The 26,301-nt window shown below is 39.8% G+C and overlaps 2 protein-coding genes across 3 annotated transcripts in view; both read left to right on the plus strand.

The window, feature by feature from the left end:
• The first annotated feature begins 46 nt into the window (after window positions 1-46).
• Window positions 47-20,556, plus strand: flvcr2b (FLVCR heme transporter 2b). 2 transcript variants are annotated; one of them, XM_054619013.1, is made up of 12 exons: window positions 47-81; window positions 173-1,244; window positions 4,510-4,651; window positions 7,973-8,113; window positions 10,499-10,566; window positions 10,958-11,061; window positions 13,547-13,657; window positions 15,412-15,517; window positions 16,121-16,232; window positions 17,610-17,665; window positions 18,867-19,018; window positions 19,968-20,556. In XM_054619013.1, the coding sequence occupies exons 2-11, from the start codon at window positions 660-662 to the stop codon at window positions 18,951-18,953; spliced, it is 1,512 nt and encodes a 503-aa protein (XP_054474988.1). In that variant the 5' UTR covers window positions 47-81; window positions 173-659; the 3' UTR covers window positions 18,954-19,018; window positions 19,968-20,556. The 2 variants fall into 2 exon arrangements, with proteins under 2 accessions (XP_054474988.1, XP_054474987.1); XM_054619012.1 differs by having other exon boundaries at window positions 58-1,244.
• Window positions 20,557-21,228: 672 nt separating this feature from the next.
• esrrgb (estrogen-related receptor gamma b) overlaps window positions 21,229-26,301 on the plus strand; it is a 116,131-nt gene continuing 111,058 nt past the window's right edge. Inside the window, exon 1 of the mRNA XM_054618028.1 lies at window positions 21,229-21,356. Coding sequence (XP_054474003.1) covers window positions 21,350-21,356 — 7 coding nt within the window. The 5' untranslated portion in view covers window positions 21,229-21,349. The remainder of the gene's footprint in view (window positions 21,357-26,301) is intronic.

A 26,301-nucleotide genomic window follows, 5' to 3' on the forward strand; every position in this document is an offset into this window, starting at 1 on the left:
TAGTTGCAATAATAATTAGGGGTATGTTTTACAAAATCCACAACAGACTTTGTATCTGTGAAGAATTGGCCCCGTTATAAGGTGTTAAACGTGAGATATCTCAGTGTTGCAGGCTGATTAGAAACCACAAAACTGTCTGAAACTCCGCCCTTGTTTGGCCGATTTGTTTCAGGTCCCAAAGCGGTTTTAGGTCCGGGTGGAGAGGGTCACAGCAGGCACTCCGACACGTGAGAACACACGTAAGACTCGTCCTGAAAGAATCCTATTTATTATTTCTCTGTTACTCTTAATTTATTGAACTTTCACAGAGATCAGGCGCAAACTCGACTACGGAACTAACTTTAAACCGGGGAGGAAATGCCGCTCAAACTGGAAGTTTTAAAGCCTTCCTCACTTGCGTAAATAAGTATTTATGGAGATTTGAAACAGCCAATGTTTTTTGTTTAAACTTCTGCTTTTAATTAAAGAAACAAACAAACATTAAGTTGTGAGCCTGTCTCTCGTTTACAGATCGGAAAGCTCTCTGGAAGTTAAAAGTTTTTACCCATGAAACGGGCCGAATTTCAGCCACTTTCTACTAAAGTTGTTGTGGTTCAAGCCCACAGTAGTTGAGAGCAAAGTTTATACTCCATGAGTATATTTAACAGAATACTTTTAATATGAGTGAGAAACAAGCGTTGCCTTTAGGTGACAGCACACAGGACGCGGGTCGATCCGAGGAGAACCATGCCAAGCTGGAGGCGGGTGACGCGGCGCAGCGCACCGGCGATCCGAGTCATCTCGTCGGGCACGAAGCGCTGCAACCTACCCGTCTGTACAAACGGCGCTGGATGATCGTCCTCCTGTTCAGCTCATACTCACTGTGCAACTCCTTCCAATGGATACAGTACGGCATCATCAACAACATTTTCATGAAGTTTTACAACGTGGACGCCTTCACCATAGACTGGATGTCTATGATCTACATGCTGACATACATCCCCTTCATCTTCCCGGTGACCTGGCTGCTGGACAAAAAGGGGCTCCGGGTCATCGCGCTGGTGGCCACTGCGCTCAACTGTGCGGGCACATGGATCAAAGTGGCCAGCGTCAAACCCAACCTGTTCCCCGTCACCTTCCTGGGGCAGTTCTGCTGCTCCTTAGCGCAGGTGTTCATCCTCGGGATGCCGTCGAGAATCGCGTCGGTGTGGTTCGGTTCGGGGGAAGTGTCCACCGCCTGCTCCATCGGAGTCTTCGGGAATCAGGTAGGTTGAGTCAGTAAATGGGCCAAGATATCTTTTCACTTGCTTGATCCCTTATTACACTGTAATAGCCCCACTTACCATTGACCATCATTGACATCTCCAGATGTTGTTGGGACGTTGTGCGTAATTACGCACGTCCAGGCGCCTGTTCAAGTCACAACATTGGCTTGCTTATGTTGTGAGACAATGAATGGCAACACAAGTGAACCCGCATACAAGTAGTGACAACCAGTGTGCAGTTTAATTCATATATAGTTTTTCACGAGTATGTAATTGTAACAGTGAGAGATGAAGACAAAACTGTTTCTTTAATGTTATATACACATTAAACAGATCTATCACATATACAACTATGTCAAATTCACAGTCACCTATCATTTACCAGCATTAAACACAGGGATGAAAAGCCTCAGAATCCTCAGGTGGTCAAACCTTTATCTGCTTGGTCATAAAAGTAACCACAGAAAGATTCATACAAAAAAAGAAAAACTAAGATGTAAACAAGATGTCTGTGCGAAACAAACGAATAAAGGATCCTAATTTGTGTTAATCAGCAATATCATAGTGGGTTAGTTAGAGGCTACAAAGGAATCATCTATTATTTAATTAGACTAAAAAATGTCTTTAAGATGTGAGCCGACCCGGATGCCCCCAGGTCCTATGACAAGGCTGCTCCACACATGTTGGTTCGGTCAAAGGGAACACTTAAAGGAGATTTGGAAAAATGAAAGGATATGGAATATAAGCATGTTTATTACATGTTCAAACAGTGTGTGATAGGAAAAAAACGAGGTCAGAATCTTGTACTAGATCCAAAAACTGACTTGTGATGATCACTTCACATAAACGGCACAAAATTCAGTGCTCATTTGGCTCATTTCCACTCTATCCACATACACAATAGTAACTGTTATTGTGCTGCTATTGTCTTCTGTTTATCTGCTTAAATTAGAGGCAGCAGGACATTTTAAAATCCACATCAGCAGCCAAATAAGCAGAGAGGAGTGCAAAGAGCAGCATCGTGCCGCTGTTAATGGAAGCTCTCAAGCATCAGATTCAACACCAAACAAACAACACTTGAGTCAACTTACAGTTCATCAACTCCAAGTAAAATGTCACTGAGAAGTCATCGCTTAGTGCTGGATAATTAGCTGTGTGTAACCCAGAGCGCAAACTGGGTTTTTGGATCGAGTTTTAAAAAGAAGGAACAATTTCTTGGCTTTCTCATAGGCATCTCATGAGCGTGTTGTCTACTTGTGATCTTTGTGTATTCGACGCTTTGGCCTTCAGACAGGTTGAACATGACATTCAAACCTGCCTTGATAAACCTTCCTTCACACTATTCTTACTGAAACCTCCAGACAGCCAGAATACTTGGAGATATCGGAGCTTGTTTTCTTATCATCAGAAGCTTTTTCAAGACGTATTAAAGAATACAGTTTAGACCTGCTCCGCATTAAAAGTATCATGAGATAACTTCTGCTGAGATTTGGTGCTATATAAATAAAATTACCTGTCTCCTGTCATTTGTGGGTGACTCGGATGATCATTGACAGGACTAGATCAGTTTGATTGTGTCATAAGTATTTTTATTGCATCCTTACTGCCTTTATATATGGATATTTCATCATATTAGTCCCTTCAATGTTTTTTATGAAATAAGAGGAGTCAAAGTAAGTCATACCTCAAAGCCTCTTAGCCTTCACAAGAGACTTATTTAAAGTTCAACAGATTAATGTGTCTGTTTTTGTTGTTTTGTTTTCTGGAGTCACTTTTAATCGGACAGTAAACAGAGGTAACACAAGTTCTTGGTATAATTGAAAGATTTCCCACATTAACATCACATGACCGGACTGGAGGTGATAAATATGTGGAGTAGAGGCTCAGTGCCATCACATGCGTTGAGTTGTCGATCGGGACAATAGTAAAGGCAATAGTAACTCCATCTGTGCTCGCTCTCTCTGGCTTCTTGAGGAAACCAATCTTTCAGCTACGGGCAGTTTACACAAGCTGTGAGGACACAAGCTCCGAAACCTCTCACTTCTCACGCTCCAGGGGCCCACTTAAGGACAGTTAAAATGCCACGAAACAATACATTGAAGGACAACCATGCAAATTCTGAACTTTCCCGTGAAGAATGGCTTTGGTCCAAGGCTGCAAAGAATCCTGCTCCGGGCCTTGCTTTAATGCCGTGGACTCCAGGACCTTTGGGCAGAGCCATCTCCATTGGCTCACCATTAGATGTCCAGACTTTACAGAGTGACCGGGCAGAGCTTGTCCCCAATGCTGAGACCAAACTTTACCACCGTCGCTGGCTCATGCTGTTCCTTTTCAGCGCTGTCTCAGCCAGCAACGCCTTCATGTGGCTTCAGTACGGCATTATCAGCAACATATTCATGCACTTCTACAACATTGACTCACTGGCCATCGACTGGCTGTCCATGATCTACCTGCTCACTTACATTCCACTCATTGTGCCCGTCCTGTGGCTACTGGAGACCAGGGGAATCCGGGATGTTGTCCTCGTTGGGTCGGCCTTTAACTGCATCGGTGCTTGGATAAAAGTTGGTAGTGCCAGTCCCAATCTGTTCCCAGTCACCTTTTTTGGCCAGTTTGTGTGCTCAGTAGCTACCGTGTTCATCCTTGGTATTCCTTCTTACCTTGCCTCAGTGTGGTTTGGAGAGAAAGAGGTTTCCACGGCTTGTTCCATAGGAGTTCTGGGAAACCAGGTTTGTCTGAATACCTCATCTAAAAGCAGGATAGACATAGTGTTGTCTGTGGATTATGCAGCTCCGCTGGATGCCAAAGTCACACAGGACTTCTAGTGTCTTGGTGCGAGAGTCCAGAGAAAATTGTGTTAACTGTTTGCTGAAACCTCCTCGTTGTGGTATGTCTGTTTAGCTGTTTAAATGGAAAAACACTTTCCCAATGGTCAAGTTTTTTGGTTTGCAAAGCACATTTATTTTAATAAATAATTAAATAATAATAGAAATGTAACAACCAGTATGTACTACCTTTAAAGACCTATTGGGTCAATTAAAACCATCATACAATTATTAAATGCCTATTTACACAAATAAATAATATAAAATTACTGAAATATAAGCCATAACAGCCCCTAAAAACAAGTTCAGTCAGTATGTCTGATAAATAGAAAATATGTGGCATTAAAGCATCCTTGATTTGACATTACTTATGAAACAATAAAGTGTGGTCACTTCCGAACTCTCTTTAATTCATGTTCTATGTGCTGATTGTCTTAAAGCTGGGTATCGCCATCGGGTTCCTTGTGCCGCCCATCCTGGTGCCTAACGTGGACGACATGGACGAGCTGGCTCACCACATCAGCATTATGTTCTACATCACAGCAGGAGTGGCTACCTCACTCTTCATCCTAGTTGTCTTTGGTAAGATTTTTCATGTGGCACATAAAGGCTTAGTCCACACTATAAAACTAGTGTTTTCTTACTTACTTACTAACTTACTTCTAGTCTAATCTAGCCGTGCAGACAGAGCCGGATATCTTGAAACCTCTGCGGATAAGACTGAAACTTTCTGCATGGCTAGACACCCAACAGTTTCGGTGTTTGAATTTACATAACATCTAGATTAACTGGATTTAAAGGTTATTTTAAAACTGATTTTACTGTCAGTGTAACCAAAGTTTTATTTTTGTGAATGGATCGAGAGGCGAGGTTGACAGTGAAAGTGATCGAAATGAATGAAGTCAAAGATGACATCACCTCAGTCCAATTCCCTCAGAAACATACTCAGACTTTTTCACGTCCATTGTCTGGGCCTTTTTTTGCTCAGGCTCAGTGGGACTTTCTTATTCAGTGGATCCACCTGATGATGGTTTTAATTTACATCAGACTTCCACTCTCACAAGAAGCACCATTCAGTGAACAAGAAAAGTGCTGACATGCATTCTCGCGCCAACACAACACCCTCCCTGACGGGGGGAATTCACAAAACGGATACTATTGTGGTACAAGTACGGTCAGAAGAACTGTCACGGGAACAAGCACAAAAGTACAAGACTGCTTCAGCATACTGAACAGTTTTATTTTGTCAAGTATATGTTTGTTATAGAAATAGAGGATGTATGATTTTTCTGGTTAAAGGAACTGGCGTGACTTGACAGACGTGACTAACAGGATGTGAGTTGCTAGTAAAAAGTTGTCTGCTTTATATCTGCTACGCAAACATTTTGACCCTCTTTGTCTTTTTCCAATGATTCCCTCAGAGTTTATATTTTTAATTGCGCATTTAGCACCTCTCATGTAGAAAATCACACTGTTTTTTCTGTCTGTTGTTATTGAGGAGAAAAACTAGAATCATAGGGAGGGAGATTAATAACAGATTTTGTGAGTCAGAATTATTTATTTATTTATATTTTTATATACAGAACCTTAATTTAACGAGGATTATCCCATTGAGATTTTTAATCAAGGGGGTCTGGGCCAGGATGGCATCGTAAAAGTTTCACCACATAAAAACACAGATAAACTACTTAAAAAAATTGAAAACACCATAAAAACATAAAAACAGACAGACTTGGATCAAACCAACATATTGCATCAATCAAATACTTTTCATTCAATGTTAGGAAAACTACATTCAGGGCTTAAATGATCCTTGAATCCTGCTTTTACAATCTTGCATGCAAGTAAAATAATCTCTCTTAAAATGTCTCTGCAGAATGGAGTAACAAAGCAGGTTGTTAGTATTAAGTACTCTTCTATAGAGAACCGTAGGCCGGGTAGTTGTAAGAGAGAGGAGGAAAAAGTTTCATGAAAAAGCTGTTGTCCTGTCGGGACGGGGGAGGGCGGCTGCTCTCGTAAGCGTTCTGCATTCACAAACACAAAAGCACGCTTGTGAAGGCATTCCGTAGTGGCACCATGTACAGCCCTCAGACAAACTGTCAGTGTTGTTTGTTTAAAGAGAAGGAAAGAAAGAAAGAAAGATAGATACAAGTTAAATTTGCCCACTTTCAGTCATGTGATAGATTCTATTGGGTAATGGACGTGACTTTTGCTTCTCTTGGTTACTCCAGCGAGATAATTCTCACCAGTTGGCCACAGTTGTTTCATGACATGACACATAGCACACCCTCGCGCATACATGCGAGATGCCATGTGTGAGGGTTGTCCTGCTGGCAGGGCCATCTGTAGCCCTGCAACAGGCCTGTGAGTCAGCAGGGCAGACAAAGTCCCAGGATTCAGAGATTTGCATAAAGTGTGCGTGTGCGTGTGTGTGTGCGTGTGTGTGTGTGTGTGTGTGTGTGCGTGTGTGTGTGTGTGTGTGTGTGCGCGCGCGCAAAGCGAGGTGAGAGAGGAAGTTTGGCTGCTGTCCTTCCTCTAAACGAACCATCAGCCAAAGTTCATCACAGAGAAAGTCTGCATTTAGACATGATGTGAGTGGATCTGGTTGACTGAATAAGGGGAATCACTGGGGATGTAAAAGACAAATTAGCTTTCACAAAAAGTTTTTAAAAATGTAGAGTATTTGATTAAAATTTAATTTGCAAGCATTTCTTTTGAATTACAACGACATGAAGTCAGCGAAGTCTGAATATGTCCTGTTCCACGGCTCACCTGGGCTCCATGTCCCTGTCACATTAAGGACCCTTACCTTGTGTAAAGTGGAGAAACATGATATCTAACAGTAACCTTAATGTAACCAATATTCCCCTTAGAATTTGACCTTTATTTGCTTCAAAGTAAAAAAAAATTGAGTGAGTGAGCATGTATTGTACAGCATTTTATGCACATTTTCCTTTCATTCAGTAAGGCTTAATTAATATACCGTATTTTCCGCACTATAGGGCGCACTGGATTATAAGGCGCACTATCAATGAATGGTCTATTTTCGATCTTTTTTCATATATAAGGCGCATTAAGCGAAACAAAACAGTCAGTCAGTCAAACTTCCTCCACTTCCTACCATTGATTCATTAATGTTGAATTCTCTCGCAGCTGCTCTATTCCCATGTTCTACTGCGTGACTGATAGCCTTGAGTTTGAAGTCCGCGTCGTCAGCGTGTCTCTTGACAGGTGCCATTTTGGGGTCCTTATACACACACACTGTAATATTATGGTGAAGCACAGTATGTATTACTCCGCGACGCTCCTGACTACGGTGGCCGTAATGCTGCAAGCGGTGCGGCTTTGTAGTTTACCAAAGTCGTACTAAAACATGTTGACAGAGCGCCGTGTACCACACAAAATCGCTTCGAGGTCAGTAAACACAACCAGAATTAATCCATATATAAAGCGCTCCGGATTATAAGGCGCACTGTCGGTTTTTGAGAAAATTAAAGGCTTTTAAGTGCGCCTTATAGTGCGGAAAATACGGTATTTCTAAATGCCACAATGTTGACTATAATTTGAATTACACCTCTTAAGGTTTGTTAACAGTTTATTTGTACAACATGAGCTTGTAATGATGAAGGTGCCGAAGAAATGAAGAGGTTCCCCATGCATTAATAAATTGACAAAATGTTGACAAAATATTAAATGTAAAATATGCAGCATGTTTGACAATAACTAACTATAGCTATACCTTAAATACTACATATATGAAATAAATATTATTCTGTTCATGGCTGATATCCCTGTTCACCTCTAACCTGCATTTTAATTTATATGCGTGAGTGTAGAGTGTGCAGCTGCTGGTATTTGTGTTATTTTGCATTTAACCTTGATTTTGGTCTCTCCGTATGTCAGTATTCCAGGAGCGTCCTAAGCTTCCTCCGACTCAGGCCCAGGCCACAGCTCGTAGCATCCCACCAGAGCACTACTCCTACACAGCCTCTATCATGAGGCTGCTCCGAAACAGGCCCTTCATCCTCCTCGTCATCACTTACGGTCAGTCGTCACCCTTCTAACCATTAAAACTGCAATAACCGATATCTTTATCTTATTCGTTATGGCAAACTTGTTGCTTATTTGCACATCCAGAAGTTACAGAACAACATAATCATTCATTTGGATAATTATTCATGGTTGTCTGATGAAGTTAAGTCCAATATTCACTCTCTTTTAGCTCTGCTTTTGGTCTCCACCATCTTCTGAAGGAAATATCTTTCTCTTTAGCTGCTAAATGCTCCAATTTGTTCACCACCTAGTCACGTAAAGTGTATGTTTGTTATTTGGTGCTGAGCAGGTAGTGTACAGTGGGTTTTTCATCTGAAAGTAAAGCTTTAAGAGTGAACCAAAACAGTAAACGAATTATTGTGCTTTGATCTGAATTAGTGAGATAACCACATGCCATTAATTTGAATATAATGATGGAAATATAATGAGCTGTGAAATAAATGTGGCATAAGGAAATAAAAGTTCTTGATATATAGATAAAAGTAGTAATTTGCAAATGTCCTTTTTAAGAGAGAGACCTTGTTATAGTGAACTCCACTGATTCATTTATATACTTATGTTCACATTATATATTGATTGCCTTAGATATTTATTTTATGATTTAGTCCTATTTATTTCTGTAATCATTTTATATTGAATGAAACGGCATTCCATAGCAAACCATTAGCTGGTTTTCAAGAAAGCCCCAACACGCCCTGTTTTACAAGTTAATTGAATCATTAAAAGACATCATCATAGTTGTTCTAAAGCTAATAGAGATGAGTGAGTGTGTCAAGGGGAGGTTCAAAGTTTGCTTAAAGTCTTAGAAATAGGGGGAGGGCGGCTGCTGTGAAATAAATGTGGCATAAGGAAATAAAAGTTCTTGATATATAGATAAAAGTGGTAATTTGCAAATGTCCTTTTTAAGAGCGAGACCTTGTTATAATGAACTCCACTGATTCATTTATATACTTGTTCACATTATATATTGATTGCCTGGTTTTTCTTTGATTGATTGCCTGGTTTTGCCTGGTTTTCAAGAAAGCCCCAACACGCCCTGTTTTACAAGTTAATTGAATCATTAAAAGACATCATCATATTTGTTCTAAAGCTCATAGAGATGAGTGAGTGTGTCAAGGGGAGGTTCAAAGTTTGCTTAAAGTCTTAGAAATAGGGGGAGGGCGGCTGCTGTGAAATAAATGTGGCATAAGGAAATAAAAGTTCTTGAAATATATAGATAAAAGTGGTAATTTGCAAATGTCCTTTTTAAGAGAGAGACCTTGTTATAGTGAACTCCACTGATTCATTTATATACTTGTTCACATTATATATTGATTGCCTTAGATATTTATTTTATGATTTATTTTATAGTCCTATTTATTTCTGTAATCATTTTATATTGAATGAAATGGCATTCCATAGCAAACCATTAGCTGGTTTTCAAGAAAGCCCCAACACGCCCTGTTTTACAAGTTAATTGAATCATTCTAAAGCTCATAGAGATGAGTGAGTGTGTCAAGGGGGGGTTCAAAGTTTGCTTAAAGTCTGACAATGTTTAACAAATGATCAATGGTAAAGGTCTCTGAGATATGAAATAAGTTTCTTTCAAGCTTGTCAAGTCACATCGATTAAATCCAACAGCTGTGAACAGTTTAAGGAAATTCTTTCACCTTGCTCGACCTCACCGTGTCATTCCTCATGCACAATTCATGTGACTATTAATAGTGAGTTATTGGTGCGTGAGTCTGACTCTCTGTCCTGCTGTCTTTTTGAAATTATATTTAGGATAACTATGCAGCACAGACATCCTACATACCGATAGTTCAGTGTTTCTTTTTAGTTATTTGTAACATATTTAATTGTCAAATGTGTGTATTTCTCTGTAGAGCCTCAGTGATCTGTTGGTCTGGTAGTATCGGGTTTACCTGTGATTATCAATCTATCCTGCGGGCTTCAGCTCCACCTGTTGCTGTATGTTTAACTGAGCTGTAGCTGTTGATCCGGACTGTCCTGTTGTATTCATCTAACAGGCTTAATGACACAGTAATATTTGTGTAAGTGTTCTTCTACGCAGGTGAATGTTCTTTCTGTGCAGTTTATGTCTGAGTTGCAGAAGTTATCTAACAACTTTTGTGCAAGGAAAGAACACTCCGTGCTGTCCTCTCCTTTTATAGAAATCCTTGGTTTGGGACAGCTGTGTGTTTTGGAAACCAGCCTGATTAGCTTCATTTGACACAACTGCAAACCAAAACCCTTCGACTGCTCACTTTAGAGTATTTTGTAATTCGCTTAAGGATCTCAGCTCAATGATCCCTTAACATGAATGTTATGAAAGATATATTTGTCCTGTGATTCGTGGTGTGCAGATTTTGTTTGACAGTATTTCCCAACTCACAGGTTTGAACGTGGGTTGTTTCTATGCTGTTGGCACCCTGCTGAACCGCATGATCATCAAGCATTACCCTGTAAGTCCCGCCTACTGCGTCTGTATGTGGATTGACATAAAGTATGATGTTCCTCTGTATTACTATCTATCTGTTTCACCCAAAACACCACCTCCCACAGTTTGAAGTTTCAGGACCTCAAAAGGTGTTTCAGCGGTGATATTTTACATTGCAAATACCTTTCTCTATTGAAGTATCGATACAGGCTGTTGCTACATATGTGTTTAAGGAATGATGTTGCCTTCTCAAGCTTTTGACTACATTATTCTCTTTGATTGATGGGACACCAGATAAGCGCAAACTCATCTCAACTCCCTTGAAGTCATGCCTGCGTTCTCTCAAGCCTCGCTCTTCATTGGTATGTAAAACCATACAATCACTAATCTATGTCCTATCTTCCTTGGCCCTTCAGGGTGAAGAGGTGAATGCTGGGAGAATTGGCCTCACCATTGTCATTGCGGGGATGGTCGGCTCCCTCATCTGTGGCATTTGGTTGGACAAAACCAAAACCTACAAGTAAGGCGAATGCCAGAAAGGAAAAGTACAAGAACAGAATTTTAGTTTCAAGTGTTGCGAATCAAAATTATTCACAGAGTGGGAGTCAAAGTTGTTTTTGACATGAGTTTAACCGACATTAGGCATCTAAACCAACTTGTTTCCTATTCTGTTTTTCTCGTTTCGCTGCAGGTCTTGTTTAGTGTTTATGTGTTGGCTGTTAAGCCTCTGTGTCTGTTTATCCAGGTGCAACATGCTGTTTAGACAGTGATCTTACGGACCCCAAGGGCCTTTTATCAGTGAAGTGACAGCAGTGTCGGGGGTTTTAGTCAACCGGTCTAATTTACAAGAGAGTTGTTCTGCAAAAGGGAGAATGTGAAGCTTGCTATGTTGTCTAATCCACATATGTTATTTACTCTCAAACATATTTGAATTACACTCAGATTGCCCATTCTCAAATACTTTGCAGCAATATTATTACAAATCCTGTAGGATCGTACACTTCATTTTTTTAAAGAGTTGTATAATATCTTAAATGATGGGACACGTTTCTTTTCTTTTAAATGCTATTAATTACATATTTCTTTTTATCAGCAAAGTGCTAGCATTTATTCAAATGTCAGACTGCATTTTTGATGTATGATCACTGTGAACAAGATTTATTTCGAGATGATGACAATCTGATGTGTATTGTCTCCAAACATGTCTCATATACAGTGGGTACGGAAAGTATTCAGACCCCTTTAAATTTTTCACTCTTTGTTTCATTGCAGCCATTTGCTAAAATCGAAAAAGTTAATTTTTTTTCGCATTAATGTACACTCAGCAACCCATCTTGACAGAAAAAAACAGAAATGTAGAAATTTTTGCAAATTTATTAAAAAAGAAAAACTGAAATATCACATGGTCATAAGTATTCAGACCCAGCTGTGTTTAATTAAACTGATTGGACTTGATTAGGAAAGGCACACACCTGTCTATATAAGACCTTACAGCTCACAGTGCATGTCAGAACAAATGAGAATCATGAGGTCGAAGGAACTGCCCAAGGAGCTCAGAGACAGAATTGTGGCAAGGCACAGATCTGGCCAAGGTTACAAAATAATTTCTGCAGCACTCAAGGTTCCTAAGAGCACAGTGGCCTCCATAATCCTTAAATGGAAGAAGTATGGGATGACCAGAACTCTTCCTAGACCTGGCCGTCCAGCCAAACTGAGCAATCGTGGGAGAAGAGCCTTGGTGAGAGAGGTAAAGAAGAACCCAAAGATCACTGTGGCTGAGCTCCAGAGATGCAGTAGGGAGATGGGAGAAAGTTCCACAAAGTCAACTATCACTGCAGCCCTCCGCCAGTCGGGGCTTTATGGCAGAGTGGCCCGACGGAAGCCTCTCCTCAGTGCAAGACATATGAAAGCCCGCATAGAGTTTGCCAAAAAACACATGGAGGACTCCCAAACTATGAGAAATAAGATTCTCTGGTCTGATGAGACCAAGATTGAACTTTTGGCGTTACTTCTAAGCGGTATGTGTGGAGAAAACCAGGCACTGCTCATCACCTGCCCAATACAATCCCAACAGTGAAACATGGTGGTGGCAGCATCATGCTATGGGGGTGTTTTTCAGCTGCAGGGACAGGACGACTGGTTGCAATTGAAGCAAAGATGAATGCGGCCAAGTACAGAGATATCCTGGAAGAAAACCTCCTCCAGAGTGCTCAGGACCTCAGACTGGGCCGAAGGTTCACCTTCCAACAAGACAATGACCCGAAGCACACAGCTAAAATAACAAAGGAGTGGCTTCGGAACAAGTCTGTGACCATTCTTGACTGGCCCAGCCAGAGCCCTGACCTAAACCCAATTGAGCATCTCTGGAGAGACCTGAAAATGGCTGTCCACCAACGTTCACCATCCAACCTGACAGAACTGGAGAGGATCTGCAAGGAAGAATGGCAGAGGATCCCCAAATCCAGGTGTGAGAAACTTGTTGCATCATTCCCAAGAAGACTCATGGCTGTACTAGCTCAAAAGGGTGCTTCTACTCAATACTGAGCAAAGGGTCTGAATACTTATGACCATGTGATATTTCAGTTTTTCTTTTTTAATAAATTTGCAAAAATTTCTACATTTCTGGTTTTTTCTGTCAAGATGGGTTGCTGAGTGTACATTAATGCGGAAAAAAAATGAACTTTTTTGATTTTAGCAAATGGCTGCAATGAAACAAAGGGTGAAAAATTTAAAGGGGTCTGAATACTTTCCGTACCCACTGTATTAGTAAGTAGCTGTGAAAGATGCGCTGTGGTTCCTGTGTGCATGCACAAAAACAAACAAAAAAGCTTCATAGCCAGTGATAAAAAAACCCTCCACAATGCTCCTTTATATGAGAGGCTGTAATGTTATATCTACTGCAGTGCCAACTGTAACACGGAGAGTTCAAATGCAGCAGTACTGTGAATTTGCCATGATAATGAGCATTATAGTGCTCATTGTATATCTTTCATTTGTTTTTCCAGGCAGACGACCCTCGCCGTCTACTTAATGTCTCTGGTGGGGATGATCGTCTTTGCTGCTACACTCAATCTGAGACACCTCTGGGTGGTCTTCATCACCGCTGGAGCTCTTGGGTATACTTTCATTCATTATTTTTGGGGTATAGAAGTAATATGATCTTAGGATGTTTTTGCTATACACTTCATTTGTTCAGTCAAGGAACAGAAAACCAAAATGAAATGTAGAAAGACATATTTGCAACCAAAAATGTTTTTAAAGACGGAATATATCCTAAGTAATCAAGCCCGAGTGAGTTTAAAAACATCACATTTTAAGTTCTTACTATTTGCCCATTTTTTAAACACAGGCTCACCACAGGTTTTTTTTTTTAACTAATATAAATCAAAGTTGAAAAACTGCTTGAATCCTGCAACCCTGTTCCATCATTTCTCCAAGTGCAATACTTCCGATGCCATTTGCAACCATAATCTACGGCCATGTTAACTGAGAGATGAACCTAGGCTTGATAAGCATTACGATAAGCATTACGCGTACACAACTCTATACACACTGACCCAGTACACCAACTCAGTATATATAGAGCAGAGGTGATGAGCCTCCTTCTCAAGGGAAAAGAAAAATGTGTGGCTACAGTTGTGTGGAATCATCTTTAACCTTTAATTGAATTGACTTATTTACTGCATAAATAAATATGCAGTAAATAAGTCATGAGAATTTGAGAATTTGTCTCATTCACTCTATAGCATTACTGCTTTCCAGTGAGGCCTGGGTCTGTGCTGTATTTTCTAAACAAACAATAATGCGACATTTTAAACATATCAAACAGTCATGATAGTCAAGTTGTATTCAAGATGCCTCTCAGATGACAAGCATCCCTGTAATGTGGGCACAATGCATTACAATTTAGCTTGATGAATTCCATCTTTATAGGGGAAAATGATCTACTAGGTTTTGTTTTTTATAGTTAAAAGTAGATCTCATTGCCAGCAGGACTTTTACATGCAGGCTTAACCTTTTATGTTGCTGTTGTGAAATCATTACACCTCTTTGTACCAATCGGACTTCCACATTGGGCTTGCCCTTTCCGTGACGGCACATCTAAACGATACACATGCCATAAATGCATGCCAGCCATTGTACGTCGTTCATGTGACTCAGGTCAAACTCAAACTCAAACAGAAAGAAAAGATTCATTTGTTAATGGAGACTAAATGAACTTCAGCGAGCTCCACATTCCTGCTGGAATTCCTGGTATTCAGTTGATGAAGTTAACATTTCTTTTATTTTTTTACCTCTATATATCATTAGCCTATCCTTTACTCTTTATTGACATAAACCCTCGCATACTATCGATCTATGTTCTTGTTATCAAAGGCTTTTCATAGGCAGAGGGGGCGGGCGTAAATGTCAAAGAAATGTGACTGAAAATACAGCATGTACTCTCACAGGCTGATGTGGTTCGCTGCTGTTGCCACGTAAGACTCTTGTCATTACGTTACACTTGTCATCACCTCAGTGGCAGGACCTGTTGTTCCTGTATGGCATTTGCAAGGTCGTTGTTTATAGCATCACTTTTAGCCATAGATGAGGGCGTTGCTTAGTCTTGCTATAATAAGAGGACTTTGACATTTAGTAGATACAAAGTTTTCATCCACTTATAAGTTATTATGACGAGGGAAAAGCAGGTGATATCACTGGACAGAGTCTGTATAGGAGGTGTGTTTTTGCATCAACCCATTCATGCAAAATACTGGCTGTTAGATCCAATTAGTACCTGAAATGTTGTGGATCAGCAGAAAAAAGAGGTTTATCAACTTGTGATTCTAATTAATTAACAATGGTGTCTGTGTGTCTGTGTCTGTCAAAGGTTCTTCATGACGGGCTACCTGCCGCTGGGCTTTGAGTTTGCAGTCGAGCTGACGTACCCAGAGTCAGAGGGAACTTCATCTGGACTCCTCAACTGTTCAGCACAGGTGCAGCTCACTGACATGCAGGGTCTCTGAAAACATAATAGTGCAGAAAAGCCCAAAGAGATAGCGTGAGAACAAATGTTTGTTTTGACTGGTTGCACAGAAATCTGTGAGTCATTTGCCTTCTTTCTGCTGAACAGCCACTGCGTATCATTATAGGTTTCAAAAGAGACCTGGGAACATATATGAAAACAAACAAATATAACAATTAATAACAATAACAGTCTGCAGAATCAATACAGTCAAATGTGCTGAAGTTTTGCAGATAAGTTTGTTCCTTGCAGACCTGGGAACTGTTTCACTAAATCTGCAACAGACAAACAATGTTGTTTCAGAGTGACATTTTATGAATTATGACACCGCAACAATTCACTGAATAGCTGAGTGCAGGATGTGGCTCCATAATACTCAGGCTTTCCCTGAATGCAGCATTTTTGCTTTAAGAGTTCGACACCACTTCTCAAAAGGCCTTTGCTGTTGAGTGATAAAGTTGAAAGATGATTTGTTTTTCATCTTTCTTTTATTGTGGTTGTGAGAATACTTGTGTGTGTGTGTGCAAAAAAACAGCTGTTTTCCTCACTGTTGTGTTGTGTTCTTCATGCCCAGGTGTTTGGCATTATATTCACCATCTGCCAGGGGAAGATCATCGACGGCTTTGGCACGCTGGCAGGAAACATCTTCCTCTGTGTTTTTCTTCTAATCGGCGCCATATTGACAGGTAAGACCTTTCTGACTGAGAAACATATGCAGCATAGAGTCATAGCAAGCTACTGATTTTATGTCACATACGGCAATGCCTAATAATTCTTGGTTTATCACTGTTTCTGTAATGAGATTACTAAAGTTCCTGTGGGAAAAAATTCCAAGAATGCAGAGGACGATTACTGTGTATCTAGCGGGACTGTTTTAAGGTTGAATGCCATGATACAGATAGAATGTGGCATAATGACAAATGTGTTTTATTGTTGCATGTACTCATCGAATAAATATTACCTGTTTGCAAAAAGGTGACTTTAACTAAGGAGGGGTAAGATTTCTTATATATTTTTATATTTTTTTCTTGAAACAAGTTAAAGTTTAGGAAAAGAGAGTTTGTAACCACAGGCATTTAGTTGTTCCCCTTGTCCTCCTTAATCAAAGTGATTCAAAGCAGACGTTTCTTAGAAATCGAGTCAGGGGTTGGAGTCTTAAACATTTTGTTGTCCATTGACAGAGTAATGGAAAATTTTGCATCACTCAGAAAAGTAGTTATCAAACAGCCTGAAGCACTGCACATGCACACTGACATACACACCGCAGCCGTTTGTTTTCTGGTATTAAATGTGAGACTTCATGCCTCAGTTGCCACCTCAGTCAAAACAAAGCCACCAAGATCTCTTTTATGAGCAATGTATAACTTTTTAAAAAATTCAGTAGCCACTGAAGCATTAACATTGAAAAACAGCACACTAGAAAAACACTACAAGACATTCTAATGAGACATTTCTGCTCACAAAGGTCAGCCGACTGACTCACTGTCTTACTCAGCATTTAGACATATGAATGTACTTCTTGTTGTGGTAATCACACCAGTTTTATAAGGAAAAGAGCAGTTTGTGAGAAAAAACCACAACTTAACACCCACTTCTATGATTTGTGATAAACAGCAGAGTCCTATGTGAAGCTGCCATCAAAATGCACGTACAATACGGGCTCTCTGTAACATAGTCTGTCTCAAAGGTTATTTGTTGGGAAACATTCTCCTGAAGTGGAAATCTATGTTAATGTTTGTGTTGCAATCAAGCTGTATCATAATTTTGCAGTTCAAAGTTTAAGAGTAACTTAGGAAGCATGTTTTGTGTTAGACATACTGTCTTATTTTCTTGAGATTTGCATTTGTTGCTACACAGTCCTGAGAAATCCTCAACAAGCTGTATTGCTGTATAATGTAATAAGGTGTATTACTGTGTACTGTAATGTGTCTGTGCACAAGAGCCCCCTACTGGACAGTCACCTTTATTAAATCTTTTTTATTTATCATATTATCATTTTATTACACTTTTTGGTTCATTATCTCATGCAGGCTTACCTGTTCTCTCTTGTTATTTTTTTGTAGGCTTCATAAAGTCTGATCTGCGGAGACAAAAGGCAAACCAGATGGCCAAAGCAGCAGTAAGTGTTAGAGCGAGTATTGTGTGTTATGCTGTTATGTTTGTCTGTTGTGGATACTGAGGTGGAACCATGGTGGTGGTAGTATAATTTGAATTAAGCTTATTTTTCATGGAAGACATTTTGACATCTCGAAGCAGGAAAGACACAGGTGTATTGTTGATGTTATTAGTAAAACCTCCTGCTATGAAGAGTCAAAATCCCTGCTGTGAAAAAGGCCTGTGTGTTATGTGTATGCATGTCATTCGTTTGCGTGCAGTCAATGTCACGTGTCCTGTGCTGCTCCAGAAATAACTTACTCTGCTTCCTATTGTTTCTATTTTTGTTGTCTTAAGTCGGCCTGCATGCCAGCCCCAATTTAACATTAACATGGAATATGGCACGATACTTCTACACTGCCTCTGCTGCACGTTGGACTGTTTTCATATTCTCAGTCGTCTGTACAGAAAAGAGCATGCACCTGCTTGCATGTAAAAAAGATGTATTAACTAACAAATATCTTAGATTATTGAATTTGTCTGGGTAGTGCCAACAATTAATGCTTTATCCCTTCGATTGACCTTCTCTTCTTAACCCATGCTGTCTTTGTTCTTTCATAATGCATGCCTTTCTATTTCACCACCACTGAATAACTTGCCAGCCTTTGGTAGCAGATTGTTGGAGAAAAAAACTGCAATTATGCCCTAAGAAGGTGACTTGATCGTGGACTAAATTATCATTATTTATGCCTGAGTGAGTCTCCAAGGTCTGTGGTGAAGTTGCTCATGAGGAAACCAGCACTTAAATTCCTCACATGTAATGTAAACATGCAGCTAGGAACAGAGATGATATACTGAAAAAAAGAGAGAAGTTAGAGTTGGATGAGATGATCGATACCACTCTCGTATGTTTCCGTTAAATACTGTGCTGCTGTAGAGCCAGGAGACAATTAGCTTAGCTTAGTTTAAAGAGTAGAAGCAGGGGGAAACAGCCATCCCGCCTCTTTCGAAATAAAATTCACAAAATGTTGAACTATTCCTTTAAGCAAAACATCCAATCTGGATTTTAATTGAACCTCAAGTGACCTGAATCTGTTATAAAATACAAATTTAAAAGAAGCAAGCATGGTTCAGTCAAACTGTCTGGTAGATCACATTCCGTCACAGCAACTTCATCCTGGACCGGAGACTCACGCCTCTATAAGAGTGAATGACTGTTGTTTTAGGTGGAGGGGCAGATGCCGGAACAAGACTACGGAGCCACGGCGCTAATCTCTGAGCAGCAGACTCTTCCTTCAAAGCCTGATCTATAAACCTTTTCTGATTCCACAAAAAAAATATCTCCTCAAATCTTAGCTCAACACGCAAATGCACAAAGGTAGGAGCACAGAACAATCAGCACACACTGTCTGTAATCACCATCACCTACTGCACACCCTTCCACCTGTCAGTTATGAACCTGCCTGGCTCACTCTCCTTCTGTTTCTCACTATCACGCTGAATTCAATTCACACGTTGATTTTTCTTCACTAAGCCTGTCTCAGTTTGTGATTTTAGATTTTTTTTTATTGGCATACAGAGACTTTTACATGTTGGTACACAGCGACCTAGATTTGAAACTACATATTTATGTATGAAACTACAGTCTTATTTATTCTGTTTTGTAATGTATCCATATGGCCTTTTTTCAGAGGAGACATTTTGACATGTAAATCACAAGTGTAAATGATTAAATGATCGATGGCTGAATTCAATTTAGCTGCCTCAGTTTTAGTGGTCCTGATATAGACGTGTTTCTGAGTGAGATGAAATGTAGAAAACAAACCTTATGGATTGAAAGCTTATGAGAAAATCAACTTGTGAAGTTGCTTATTGTGTCTTAAATTGCTTGAGAAGTGAAGGATTAGCTATTAGCCTCCGCGAGCCCATTTAATTGATCATTTTGGTCCTATCTTTTGTCCTTTGCGAATATTGATATGATTTGTGCACCTTACATCTATCAGCAACCTGAAGCAACAGTTGTAGTAAACATGTACAGGTAAGATAATGTGAAAAAGATCATCTGGGCTCTTTTTAGTCACATGTTATCTTGAAAATGTGTAAGGAAAAATGTAAAGAATGTCTATAAAGATTGAGAAAGCTGGTAGGAAATTATGTACTGTGATGATGTGCTGAACACGTGTATGGTTTATATGGGTGTCACTGTTTTTGTGGGGAATTCTCAGACTCGGCAGACATTCTTAAAAACTTAAAATCTACAGAGACAAAAAACTACTTTTGTGTTGAATCCATAACGGATGAATGAACAACCCTGTTTTGATTGATAGGGACCTTCAGACTGTCACAATGGGAGCCTGGCTGCAGGATCTATCATCAAAGAAGCCAAGTTTTAAACACACAAACACTATCATAGCCTTGAAAATGGCCATGATCTCTTTCCTGTTGCAGTGTGACGACATAATCAGGAACCACCTCCCTTCTAAGAAGAATAAGATGTACAATGTTGTATTAACTCTTTAAACATTTATTTAAAAAAAGTTACAATTATGAATTTAATCTGATAATGCAAAATTTTGAGCATAAAAAAATCCGCTGTTCAGAATCATTTCAAATATTTTAATGAAAATTGGATGGTCCTTCTAAATCTGAAAGACTACTCTGTGACAAGTTTGTTTGTGCTTCAACAATTTTACCTGTCAGTATTTTATGTTTACAGTTGATCATGTACAGTATGTATAAAATGTTGTTTTTGAGTGATTTTGGAAGATCTAAATAATTTATACAGCAGCATGTTAAATGGTTTCTAATCTATGGTGGTCCACAGTAAGGGATGAAATATTCATTTTTACACAGTTGTGTTTTATTATCTGTAACACCATTCAAGTTAACGTGTTAATAAAGCGGTTTTATAAAGTGTATTTCTTTTTTTTTTTGGTCATATGTTTTACGTCATAGTTTATATGACGTAAAATGGTGAAATTACCTGACTGAAAGCCATAGATAATTGTAAACAAACAATGAACTATCCATATGAGCCATACCCATTTGCTTCTAGATTGATTTCTTTTCCATTTTGAATTTGGTCCAAATCAATTTTTTGCTGTTTATTCGGCAAATTCATTTTTTTATACCAAATTTGTTAGGCATAGATATGATGTTTGAGTGACCATGCCATTTGGCCACTAGGTGCCGCTGTAGCAGCATCATACAACCATACATTTCTCTGTTTATACCGATTTTTACCAATATCCATGCATTCAAATTGCCCGCAAAGTGCTTCCTGGAGACACAACCTTAAGTCTACGTGAATCACCCGACGACCGAGCATTTTGAACTTGATTGTCTCTTTATATGGCTCCTACATCGATGAAATCTAAAAAAAAAATTTAAAAAATGAAGTTGTTATGTTTGCATTGTAGGCTAATTTGATTTACTTTAAAAAATATCACTGGTTTAATGCACCACCTAGCGAGCACGTTAAGTGACACAAATCAAACACACCTACATTACCTGAACAACAGGTGTGCTCTGGCTCTAGCTGGCATGCTAAATTGACTGAGGAATTTCTACCTTCAGTGGTGTGTGTGTGTGAGGACTTTCTGCTGTGTTTGAATGCAGTTTCATTCATTTAAAAATGTTTGAAAACTGGTTGCATTACTGAGTGGACTGGTTATACTGGGACAGAGACTGACTGGTCACAAGATGTGTTATGATAGGTGAGTAGCCCACAATATCACACTATTGTGAATAATTAACTCTCATAATCTGTGCAGCTCTCTGTTTTTGCTAAAATGTGAGTTTGTGGCTGCAGCATTGTGGAGTTTTATTGTTCATACATGTTATGTTGTCTACTTTGCTGATGTTTTATTCTGCTGTTAATTTCTGTGGTTTATTGGCTAATAATCCCTCTTCTGTGTAAAAATACATTTTGATTTGTTGTCATTTTTGTTTAATTGTCCGAGTTTTGTTAACTTTCTTCGAGTTTATTTTTCAGTAATATACCAATAAATATAGGATTGTATGTAGGTACCTCTCTTGTCCACATGGTGGCAGCATTGTAACATACATATTCCCCTCAGTGACAAGAAAGCACAGAATGATCCAGGTGAGGGGAACAAGAGAAAAAAACAAAAACAATAATCTGTCAGTTGTGGATTTGATTTATGTTCCCAGTGCCATATTATGAGCTGTTCTGTTGTTATCCATTCAGCTTTGAAAATGAACACAGCAAAGTCCTGGTTTGAATAAATTACTACATTAAGCTTCTCGCTGGCATAAATAGAGATAAAATTGCCTCGGAGCAGCTCTGTTATGAGATCATCCTGACTTGAGGCCAGTACTCCCATTTGACTGATTCTCTCATGATCTCATTGCTCTCTAGTTAGCTAATGACTGATTCTTGGCATACATTGGTCTTCTCTGTCATGACTTTTCATTGGTACTACATGTTCATTTGTATGTAGATCTATGGAAATACTATCCATTAAAGCAACACCCAGCTGCTAGAATAGCATAAAAAAACACCATTCTCTGCACTCTTATTTAACTCACTTCATTCTCGCAAATTACTTTTACAACAGCTGCCAGTCGTCCACCATGACTCAGATGATTCTTATGTTATTCTAACACTTTAGTGAAGTGTGATGAGGAATTATACAAAGAAGAAGAGATTTCAGTTTGGTTGTATTGAGGGTGCACACGGCTGACATCATACTAATGCAACACTGCCCCTTTTTAGTCATTTGTTGTGTCAACACTATTTATTCAGTACTCAACTCTGGAGAGTTTCCTTTTTTTTATGACCTTTTATTAATGTGGAATATATGAACTGTAGACAGGAAGGTCACAGAAGGACGAGGACGAGCAGGGTGTGACCTCGGGCTTGCTAGGGAAACTCCTGAAAGCCTGCCCACCCACACGCAGAGATGGATGTTTGAATAAGGCCCCTTGTATGCATATGGCATGGCCTTGCTTGGAAGAACTTACTGTACATGAAAACAGTTAGGTCACTTGGTTTTTACTTACTAAGGGCTTCTTCTTGTTTGTTGTCGTTCCTTTGGTTGCTTGATTTTTTCTTTCTGCATTGAAACTCAGAAAGTGTGCCTTTTTAATGCAGATAAAGGCTGGTGTGAAGGAGGTTGGAAAGAGGATTAAATCGTTTTTTTCCCTTCCTAGCATTTGTTAGTTTGAATTTTGCTAATGTTAGGGCACATGGTGAGGACCTGTGGAGAGGCAACAAGTCTTCATCCGCTCAATGCTTATTGACTCAGACAAAAAAAACACATCACAGTCTCTTGCTCTCATAGACAGACATAGGTAGGGGTTTGCGACACGGATAGAAAAAAATATTTCACAGTATATAACATTTTACTAAGAAACTATTATAGATAGACTAAACAGTTTGGAATTGAAGAGATAATATAATAACTATAAAAATAACTCTTCACAATGATCCATAAATACAATATGGCCAAAAAGGAGTCATACTCATTGACTGGAACTATTGTCCAAAATGACTTGTAAAACAGGGAGATTTTGATTTTGTTATAAATAAACTTGACTAACAAAGAAAAACTTAGAGACTTTAGGAAATACGCTTTTTTGCTTTCCTGCCTAGGGTTAGTGAGAAACCTGATACACTGATCTTTCTGTGTTAAGCATTGAGCTAGTATGTCAATGTAAGTCAAAACTACTAGTTGTTGTCTTACATTTCTGTTTGTGTAAAGATTAAACAAACTTGTTAATTAGGGAGGTTTGGAAGTGCTGGAAGGCTTTTTTTTAATTTATTTTTACTGCAAATAAATCCAGTCAGGCTGTTTCCCCCTCCAGTCTTTATGCCACGCTAAGATACTTAAGGATGCACTGATCAAACATTTTGAAAGCTTATTGCCTCCTGGCTCACATTCCATGCTTAACACACACACTTTTAAAATATCAAGCTATCAACTTACTCTGTATAACTGGCATGGAACTCCACAAGCTCATATAGCAGTATGTATCATCACATGACCCGCTCCTAGAGATGGGTAGCCTACACCGCCTTGAAGGAATAGTAATGTGACAGCTTACCAGCATTACCACAGGATGGGTTGATGGTGTACCTCACTCTCATGGCGTGCTGCCCGTGAGCACTGAGTACTCTCTCTTGTGAGGATCCAGGGCATGATGGTTAACTTTGCAATGCCGTCGCACGATTAACTACGTCATTGCCCTGATGGCAGCTGATCATATCTGCCTGCTGGCGCTTCTCAGATGTTATCAACCGTCCACGCAATGATCCACCCTGCACCCACAAACCCAACTCCCTAAAATACGCTGCAAACATCACAAACACTATATATTTATACTGTTTAGAGTGGTGGGAAGAAAAGGCATTGTATAATAAGTTGTTTGCTTTTTATGTCAAGTTGGATTAAGGGACTATTATGGACTAGATTGAAGGCCTTCTCACAACTAGTTGGAAACTAGAATTAAACCATAAATTTGCTAAAAATGCAGCTAGTAGGAAAGCATGAACTGGAGAAGAGGGCAAGCTGAAGTGAACACAGCATGACGCAGTGCCTCCTGTATGTGTTGCCTGTTCAAACAACAGCAGAGATTTATGGTACTGGCCACGTACAAGAGAGTAGTTAAGAGGGAGCTGTGTGCACCCAAGCACAGCATAGCAAATAAAAATAGATGAAGCCTTGATGAGGAAAAATGCAGAAACAGGAGGTTTAGCTGACGGGAGGGAAGCCAAAACAACTGCAAAGAAAACAGTTGAGAGAGAGAGCGGGAGATGAAAGTGAAACACAAGTAAGTGCTGTAAAGTCTGTGTCATACACAGATGGCCACTCGGTGTATTTTGGAGCGGCTGCGGAACGAGCACCTCATCCATGCACATTCTGGAGCAATATATAACTCGCTCACAGATGGACTGCAGAGAGGGGAGGCGCTGCTACAAAGTCAAACCGTAAACGGATTCTTGATATTCGGCGGTGGCTCGGTGCCAGAGGAGCTGTGCTGGGTACCAGCGTGTTCTCCTTCCTCCTCACTCCACAGAGGAAATAAAGACGTCTCTCATTCTCTTAGTTCAGTCACTCTTCTTTGTACGTGTTTGTGTTTGTCTGCGTGCGGTCTCTTCCAGTAGTTATAATGAATGTTTGACATACCAAACCTAGAAAACGTATGTTTGGTGTTCCGTTCTGAACAAACCAGAGCTTTGTCTGTTGGCTGTTTTTGGTATTTGTTAATGATTGGAGCATGCAGAGGATTCCAGGTTGGGGAGAAAATGAAGGGAAAAAAAGTCCTCCAGTAGTCAACACAACGAAGCCACAACTCTTCTCCTGTTTCTAATATTAAAACTCAGCCTCATAAAGAAAGATGATTTAGGTTTTAATGCAGACTGCCCTCGTCTGAAATACTTTGACATCTATTAAATCAGGTTTTTTAACAACATTCAAACAATCGTATTAAACACCCCTCCTCTGTAATTATATAAAATTTAAAATAACACAATGTCATGGTGAGTTTTCCTGTGGTTTGCCGTGATTACAGCGCACAAACTGTGGGTGCCACACTAGCATTTGCCTTCAATTCTGTCGCACAAAATAGGGCGTTGCGATGTGTGTTGTGGCTGTGTTGATTAGCTACTGCAGTTGGGGACTAATTTCTTCCAGTGTTCCCCCAGGCGTATGTGTTGTTCATTTTATTGTTCATGGGGAAAATGGCTAAGGCGGTTAAAAATGGAAAAATCGCTTAATTTTTCCTCCACTGCCGAGCTACTGTTTTGGCTTTTAGAGGTTGCTCCTCCGCCTACGCAGCTGTTCAGAGACTTGATCTTCGTTAAATGGTTTACGTTTTATGGGCATGTGGAGGTAAGGGTACCACCAAATCCTGTCAGTGACACATCGTAATAAACAACAGTACTGTAGGAAAATCATTCTACTGTACAGAAACGAAATGCTGAAATTTGCAGAAAACTTTCTTCTATTTACCTTTTTTATAAGTTTCTTCTTAGAACAGAAGAGGCCTGGGCCGTAGCTTTCGGAGAAGGTTTCGTTTGGCTTCCTCGGGTTTCAAAACTGGCAGGCTGATCAGAGCACAGAGAGTTTGTGAGCCTTGGCACTAACACACTGCACCAGGCTCCGAGGGCCTAGATTAACCTGCACAGTAGTTAAATAAACACACATCCATGCGTGGCCCGCATGAATGGACGTTTCATCGCAGCGTGCTACATTTCCGTGATCGTACTCGTCTCACACCCTGCTGCACTCCATGATGCAATTAAGAATAACAGTCGAAACACTAAAACATGTGTAATATTGACTGGCAAGGAAATATGTGTATGGGTATAGTGGGCGATATAGTGAAAACTCCCTAAATGACCTCCTTCGCTTGGGGCTTTTTCCATCACTTTTTTCTTTCAAGATTTTGGTTTAGATGTTTGTCAGTTGTTAGCTGCTTCCTGTGTTCACTAATCAAGCCTTGCATTGTGCACTTTGGTCCCAGTAAAATTACCTCAAGACCAAATTGGCTTGACCCCAGCATGAGTCTGTGTCAGAGTGGGGGCGTTTTTTTAAGCGGCTGCAGGACCGGGGCTTATGGGGGTGTAAGGTAAACCCCCATGGCGGCGGGTCATGTTAAAACAGCAGAGCCGGGGGGGTCAGAGTTTGTGTTTGT

The sequence above is a fragment of the Anoplopoma fimbria genome, chromosome 18 (assembly GCF_027596085.1).
Source record: "Anoplopoma fimbria isolate UVic2021 breed Golden Eagle Sablefish chromosome 18, Afim_UVic_2022, whole genome shotgun sequence".
Taxonomy (NCBI): domain Eukaryota; kingdom Metazoa; phylum Chordata; class Actinopteri; order Perciformes; family Anoplopomatidae; genus Anoplopoma; species Anoplopoma fimbria.